General features: G+C 32.7%; 1 protein-coding gene across 2 annotated transcripts; it reads left to right on the forward strand.

The window, feature by feature from the left end:
• The first annotated feature begins 223 nt into the window (after positions 1–223).
• Positions 224–7,657, forward strand: LOC116111687 (histone deacetylase 5). Of its 2 annotated transcripts, none has more exons than XM_031397828.1 (14): positions 224–390; positions 1,067–1,268; positions 2,111–2,257; positions 2,412–2,524; positions 2,883–3,094; positions 4,174–4,238; positions 4,462–4,632; positions 4,749–4,832; positions 5,476–5,605; positions 5,694–5,815; positions 6,491–6,684; positions 6,889–7,018; positions 7,162–7,226; positions 7,314–7,657. In XM_031397828.1, the coding sequence occupies exons 1-14, from the start codon at positions 224–226 to the stop codon at positions 7,477–7,479; spliced, it is 1,968 nt and encodes a 655-aa protein (XP_031253688.1). In that variant the 3' UTR covers positions 7,480–7,657. The 2 variants fall into 2 exon arrangements, with proteins under 2 accessions (XP_031253688.1, XP_031253691.1); XM_031397831.1 differs by having other exon boundaries at positions 7,165–7,226.
• The last annotated feature ends 383 nt before the right edge of the window (positions 7,658–8,040 follow it).

Genomic DNA, 8,040 nt, shown 5'->3' on the forward strand with positions numbered 1-8,040 from the left:
AGTCGTTGACGTCATACTAGAAGCTTCTTCATCTTCCCCCCCAAATCTTCCAAAATAAAGGAGCAAATAATAATAATAATAATAATAATAATTTAATTCAAATCTCAAATTTCCTCGTACGCACTTCCCAGCAGATCTTCACTCGAGCCCATTTCTTTCTCTATAGTTCAATCACTTTGAGACGGATAGAGATTGAGATTAGGGCACGAGGACGAACACAAACATGGAGGTGGAATCAAGTGAGAGCAAGACTATTAAACGACGCGTGGGCTTACTCTACGACGACAGGATGTGTAAGCATCACACGCCTGATGGTGATCATCATCCTGAGAATCCCTATCGTATTAAAGCTATTTGGAACAAGCTTCAAAAAGCTGGCATTCCTCGAAGGTGTATTTTGATATTTATAATGTTTTTTAATATCAAATTATGTTCTTTTAGCTGTAGTAATTGGTTTGTTTGGTTGCTTATGAGATGAAGGGAAAAAGCGAAATGAACAGGAACAGTTTTGAGTGTTTGGTAATGTTTCATGTATATTTATTTTTTTGTGAGGCTGAGCTGAAATAAGTCTGAATTTTGTTTCTTTTCCTTTTTCTTGCATTTTTTCGGTAACCAAACAGACCTGTAAATTTGTTATTAATTTTCTGTTTAGCGTTTATCTTTGTGAACTTATTAATAAAAAGAAAAAAATGGGTAAATTTGGTTTTGACGGCATGAGTTTTGACTAAATTACAGTCTCTCTTGCTAGGGAAGTGTATTTAAATTTTTTATTTAACTTCTGAGGAGTTTTATATCGATTCTTGAAAATGCAGGAGAGACTACATTATTTAAGGATTTCACATTAATTATACATGAAGTGTCATTGACCTGTCAAGCTTTATTTTTATATAGATTTGCTTTTATCTTTTTATGTTTTTGGTACACTAAATTGGGTTATAGCTTACTTGTGTACAGCTTTTTAATGTGAATAGTCTCTTTGGTTGGAGGCCTTAGAATTTTTTTTTTTTTTTTTTTAAATTGTCTTGATTGCTTTTCTAAATGTTGTATGTTGCTTTTCATCTTGTAGATGTGTGGTTTTAAATGCCAAAGAAGCTGAGGACAAATATATATTGTCTGTGCACTCCAAAAATCATGTTAACCTGATTAGGAATGTAAGCACTAAGCAGTTTGATTTGCGAAGAAATAGGATTGCATCAAATTTCAATTCAATTTACTTGAATGAAGGTTCATCTAAGGCTGCTTACCTTGCTGCTGGTTCTGTTATTGAGGTAAAGTCGGGACTCATAGTTGAAATTTTATTGAGTTCTTATGTATAATTTGGAAATTATCTGTGCTTTTTTGTTTACTCAGCTAAAGAATGATCTTCTGTCTTTCCCTATGTGATTCTCTTATCTTTAGATGATACACTTATATGCTAAAATGTGCTAAATGTGCTTAAGCATATTAGTGATCAATCTGTGAAGAGTGTCTTTATGATATAAGTTTCAGAGAGTAAAAGTTAATGTTAATACAATTTAATGGGGTTTGCTTAAAATATAGTGGCTATAATCACCTTTTGTATTTTGGACTGATCAATTCCAAGGCACTAGAAGGCTGTTTCTGTGATGTCTTTGAAACTTGATCGACTATAAAGGGAAGTTTATTGAATTTGTTGATTTACATTTCGCTTCCCTTCCAATTAAATGTTATTATAGCAAATTTTAAGTGAACTACATTAAGCCATAATCAAATTTATATACACTGTCAAGTGGCCATAAAAATTTCTAAAAGTTTCTTTTTTTCAAGTTTAGTTTGCTTGTATGATACCAACTTTCCTAAACATTCTGTTAGAATATTGAAAAAATAGTGAATCAATGGACTTTTAAATGGATGAAGTCCTTTCTTTTTGTGATACTTTTCAAGTCATTGAAATTTAATGCGACCATTTATTTCTTCTTTGTTTTCCTTAAGTTTGGTCAATGACATGCCATCTTGTAGCAATCAAGCAATCTTATATGCATGAAGTTGTCTTTGCTTTGTTGAGTCAGAAAGTATAATGGTTAGAGTAGACTTGTTACTACTTTTTCTTAATTATGAATTAAAAGCCTAACTCTGAATGTTATATCAATAGGTGGCAGACAGAGTTGCCAAAGGAGAATTGAATTCTGCTTTTGCTGTTGTGAGGCCTCCTGGCCATCATGCTGAACAAGATGAAGCAATGGGATTTTGTCTATATAACAATGTGGCTATTGCAGCAAGTTTTCTATTAAATGAAAGAGTGAGGGCCAGTTTTCTTTCTATTTTTTATTTTTAATCAAGCATGGACATATTATTCCTTGTATGTAATATGAAACACTGCTTTTTGAGGTTAGCCTATGTTTCTCTTATTTAGTAGTGTCCTTACTACCCCTTTACTGATATGTATATTACAGCCAGAACTGGGAATAAACAAAATTTTGATTGTTGATTGGGATGTCCACCATGGTAATGGTACTCAAAAGATGTTCTGGAAAGATCCTCGTGTCCTATTCTTCTCTGTTCATAGGTATATTAGACATTTTAACTTAATCTCTTCTCTTACTTCATTTTCAGACTTTTAACGTAATATTGCACATGCAAAGCTTCATAATGGATACCTTGGTAGATTTTAGATCATGATATATCTGGCTTTTTTTAAATCTTGTTTTATAGAAAAAGTTACATTTGCTGTAAGTAATTCTTTATTCTCCTCAAGGACTCTGCTGCGATATATCAGTTTTTTAGTTTGTTGCCTTTTTTGTTATTTCTATCTTCTTTCTGTTCAAAGTCTTTGGCTCTAAAATCTACAGGTATATGTTTTATCACATGGGACAATGGTACTGGTCTCCTATATGTTAATCACATGAAGTTTTCCTTTTATGCAGGCATGAGTTTGGGACTTTTTATCCTGCTAATGATGACGGTTTTTATACTATGATTGGTGAAGGACCTGGTGCAGGATACAACATTAATGTTCCTTGGGAGAATGGGAGGTGTGGTGATGCAGACTATCTTGCAGTTTGGGACCATATTTTGCTTCCTGTTGCCAAGGAATTTGTTCCCGACATAATTATAGTATCTGCTGGATTTGATGCAGGTTTGGAGCTTTTACTTTACCTACAGTACTATGTTAGTGTGTCTTACGTTTTCATTCTAATATTTGTCAAACGCTATGGTAATGACCATTCTAGCATATGTGTCAAATGAAGTCTTTTTCATATAATCTGCTCTAAGCAGGATATATATGACATATTACTTGCTCAGCAAAAGTTTACAATTACTCAACTGGGTAAAGTGATGACATTGGAAAGAAGTCAACAAAACAAACTAACTGAATTCAGCAGGTATTTATTTATTGGGGTCATTCAATGAAAGAAACAACTTCAGTGAAAACTAAAAGCCTCGTCATCTATTAATATTATTATCAATTATTTTTCAGGAGGGGGAATTGTCATTGAAACTTCCTATATCTAGGTAATATTTGATGGTAGGGTAGTTAAAAACAAAGCAAAAATAATAATTTTGAGTATATAGCTATTGATTTTCAGATAGAAACCAAAAAAAGTTGGCCAAATTCAGTTAGAAAATTTATCAAGATTATGATCACGATAGAAAGATCTCAAACATATTATTTTAACTGCAAGGAAGGTTGATTTTCTTATGTATGGGCCTTGATCAAAAGCATTTTTCGTTTACGTGTAATAAAGTGTTTACTTGTATAGAACAAAAGAAGTAGGAGCTGGCATGGTTGTGAAATGTAGCCTTGGTGCCTGAGCCCACCTCAATGTCTAGTTGATAGTAGTGTTTTATTACTGTTTGTACTAATTCTTCTATTTATATGTAATTTTTTATTTGTTACATGATTCTTCCTATTATATTCCTCAAGATTGCGCATGCTATCAAATCTGCAGTGGTTGGAACACTCATGCTTAAGCAAGTTCATACCTTCTTCCTCATGAACAAAATGCATAAAATTCATAATAGGTTGAGATGCACCCTTTTTCTGCACATTGCTATTTTCCTGTACTAGCTGCTATGGTTGATTCAATGTACTTATCTTTCTTAAATCAAACAGAATTACTTTTTAATTCTTGGGTGACTTGGTGGTGCTTGTAGTGACTCTTTTATAATCATTTTTTACTGTTATTAATATTTCTAGTGTAATTCTTGAAACAGCTGCTGGTGATCCTCTAGGGGGCTGTCATGTCACACCATACGGATACTCGGTCATGTTAAATAAGGTTAGCATTTAAAATTCTTTAGCTTTTTGGTAGTGATTTCATGGCGATGTAACCTTAATTGTTGAAAGAGGGGCTGTTGCACTTTTATTGATAACATGGATGATATCATTAATATTTCTCATCTTGTTAGATTTTTGTTTTGCTCTTTTTGCTGCAGCATCTGGTTATGGATTTTGACTTTCAATTATTTAGCTCATTCTGCCTTTACTTTTCATTTCTCTAGTTGATGGATTTTGCTCAAGGTAAAATCGTATTGGCATTGGAAGGAGGATACAATCTTGAATCTATATCAAATTCAGTCCTTGCGTGCATGGAAGTTTTGCTGGAGCACAAGCCTATCTCTGGATCTTCAGAGGCCTATCCATTTGAGTCTACATGGCGTGTAATACAAGCGGTAAAAACAAGATATTTTACTATCTTGGTTCTTTACATTTGCTAAATAATAAGTTCTTTTTCTACCCTGCTACCCCACACCTGTATCAATGATAACTTGATATATTTGTTTTTCAGGTTCGCCACAAATTAAGTGCTTTCTGGCCAACACTGGCTGATGAATTGCCAACAAAGTTAACAAGTCAAAAAGCTCCACCTGCGGTGAGGCTTTGTTTTCTCTTTTAATTGGGAATATTCTTAAATGTCCCTCTTGCGTCACATTTTGGTGTAGCTAATAGATTTTTAAACAAACAATTTATTTTATTTAGAAAAATTCCATTTTAAGTGGTACTTGTACTTTTGAGGTAGGAGTTCTTTTCAGATAAAAGGTACAACAATTCAATATTCATGGGCTATCATGTGCACACTGGAGAAAGAATGCATGCTTTTAATTTTTAATTAATACATTGTTCATATGGTGAAAACAAAGGAAACAAGAATAGAAGGCAGTCTTCTTTAAATTTTGTTGTAAATTTTTCTTTTTTTTTTTTTTTTTTTTTGGCTTGACTTGAATGAGAAAAATTTTCAGAGGAATCTGTATAGCATAGGTATGTGTTACTTATCAAAAGCATATATAATGCAATTTTTGGATAATTCCTAATTGTTTTGATTAAGAAGAATATCATTCACTTCTAGTATTTGATATTTAAAAATGAAAATGTAGTTCTGGTCAAATACATTTTCAGAAAAGAACTATAGACTAACTATAAGATTTATTTGGTTTTTGTCTTATGTTTAACCATTGCCATACAACAATATTCGGTTAATTACACACCCTATTGAAATAGTTGCTTTGTCATTCCAGCATATGATCTCTAGCTCTGATTCTGAAGATGAGTATGAGAAGACTCCGGATGTGGTGTCAGAAAATCTTGAAGCAGTTCTTCAGGATGTTATAGAACCCCTTTCGAAGCTGAAAGTTGAAGATGGTCATGGTAAAAATTTGAAGTCAAAATGCCAAGTCTGAAAATTCTTTTTTTTCTATGATTTCTATTTCATTTGATGAGCTCAAATTGAATGCAGCTATAGTGGCCACAGAGTCTGCCCCTTGGAGATCAGAGCTCTCGAAGGTTGACGTTTGGTATGCCTCATTTGGATCTAATATGTGGAAACCAAGATTCCTTTGCTATATTCAAGGTGGACAGGTAGTAACTTGACATTACAATGAGGGTCTCAATGCTGAATTAGTGATGCTCTGAAATAGATTGGATTGAAATTAAAGATGCTTTGAAATGCATGAAATGTTCCTTAAGCTTAAACCATTTGAATCAGCATTTAGGGCTCCTTTTTTTTAAGCTTAATAATTCTATCAATATCAAGTAGTCATCTTTGATCCCTTAAAATTAAGCTTGGTCACAGGAAAAAGGACGATGGGACCAGAGAGAATTGAAAAGAATAATGATAATGAATACAAAGCTGACAGGGTGATTATAAGTGTCTTGGTTTTGTTATAGCTCCCATGAAATCATGTCTTGTGCTTTCAAACTCCTATCTCGCTTCTTTCCAATTTTTGGGTTAATATTTTTGCATAAATGTGTAGTGTTCTTAGCATAGAGGATATATTGCTCAATGGCACGGAGATTGTTGGTTTAACCATAGTCAAAGGCTTTATATTTCGTTTTTTAAAAAGAATTTAGAGAGTGAATTAAACAGGATTCATACGCTGGTTTGCTGTTGGGAATTCTTATTTGTTGATCATTTGTTTAGAAGTCTGTGATGGCTTTTATAATCATCACCTTCCACATGTCTCAGCCATGATTTAATTTATTGCAAAGCTATTTATTTTTCTAATATTTTAATAGTTATAAATGGATTTTCAGGTGGAAGGCATGAAAAAGGCATGCTCTGGTTCAATGGATAGAAATCCACCAAAAGAGACTTTGTGGAAAACTTTTCCTCACCGATTATTTTTTGGTCGTAATTCTACTCGCACGTGGGGTACTGGAGGGGTTGCTTTCCTTAATCCTGAATCTAATGACCAGGAAAAAGCTTACCTGTGCCTAAATAGAATTACGTATGTCATTTCCTGGTTTTTTTTTTTCATTTCTATACTGTATTGGTCCATCTTTACCATTTTCGAGATAAATCTATTTTACAGGAGTTCTTTGTTATAGAAAGAATGTCAGTGATTTCCTAATGAAACTTTGGGCTAGTGTTAGTGGAATCATTTCAATGAAATCATCCACTGATCTTTTTAATTCTTTCGCTTCTACGACAGGCTAGAACAGCTCAATGATGTTTTGCTTCAGGAAAATGTTGCAACTGATGAAAAGGATTTTCCTTTTTTAGATATTACTGCTTTAAACTCTAGTGCAGACAAAAGGTCCATTTCTTTAGAGGCTCTAAAGGTGTGTATTATGCGATGCTTTTTTTCCTAATCTTTTTTTTTTTTTTTTTTTTTTTAAATTTCTATGTGCTGACGATTTTAAGCTCTTATTGATATCATATTTCCAAGAAATTGTGTACAATCTACTTTGGTTTTTCTTTGCAGAAGGGCTGGTATCATAATGTTGTTTACTTGGGAAAGGAGCGCAATACCCCCATATTAACTATTACGTATGCATAAAACCACATTTTCATTTTTGTCATTCATTTCCTTTGTATCAGAATTTCTTCATTTAACCATTAATTATTTTGATCCAGGTGCTCACCTTTGGATGTTGAAAGTTTCAAATCTGGGGAGTTTCCTTTGCGTGTTCCAGCTGTGGAGTATGCCAACACCTTAATAAGAGGGCTGGTAGAAGGGGAACAACTCTCAGAAAAAGAAGCCATGGCTTACATACATGAAGCTTCTACTAAAAAACTGTGAGTACAAACTCTGTATCACTACTTTCTGTAAGTAAAACCTTGGTAGTACACGGGAAAAAGTAAAAAACATTCTTGTTTAGACCAGAGAAACTGAAAGTCATTGAAGTGGTAGGAAAATATGTGATTGTGTATTTTTATGTGGATTAAAACAACATAATTAGTAGTATTGTAAATCTTTATGTGCTCTTTCTTACTCTTCTCTGTAATTTCTTTTTGGAGTTTGTGTTATTAGTAACATTTTCTAACTTGTTTTAGTTTTCTTGATTTATGTGTTTATATTTGGTAATTGCTCATGTTACAATATAAAATTTTGTTGTGTTTCTGTTCAATATAATGTTTTAACTTTTTTTTTGTGTGTGTGTTATGTCAAAAATTTGTGTTACAATATCCTAACCTTTTTAATAATATGAGTTCAATTATTATGAATCTCAATCGTATACATGTAATTCCTTAACTAATACCACCATTTAATTCCTTAAATAATAATTAAAAAAAAAACAATTTCAATTTTTATTGAAGAATATCAGAGTAATGGTAGAATATTATTATTATAAATCACAGT

This window comes from Pistacia vera, unplaced genomic scaffold (assembly GCF_008641045.1).
Source record: "Pistacia vera cultivar Batoury unplaced genomic scaffold, PisVer_v2 Contig649, whole genome shotgun sequence".
NCBI classification, from domain to species: Eukaryota; Viridiplantae; Streptophyta; class Magnoliopsida; order Sapindales; family Anacardiaceae; genus Pistacia; species Pistacia vera.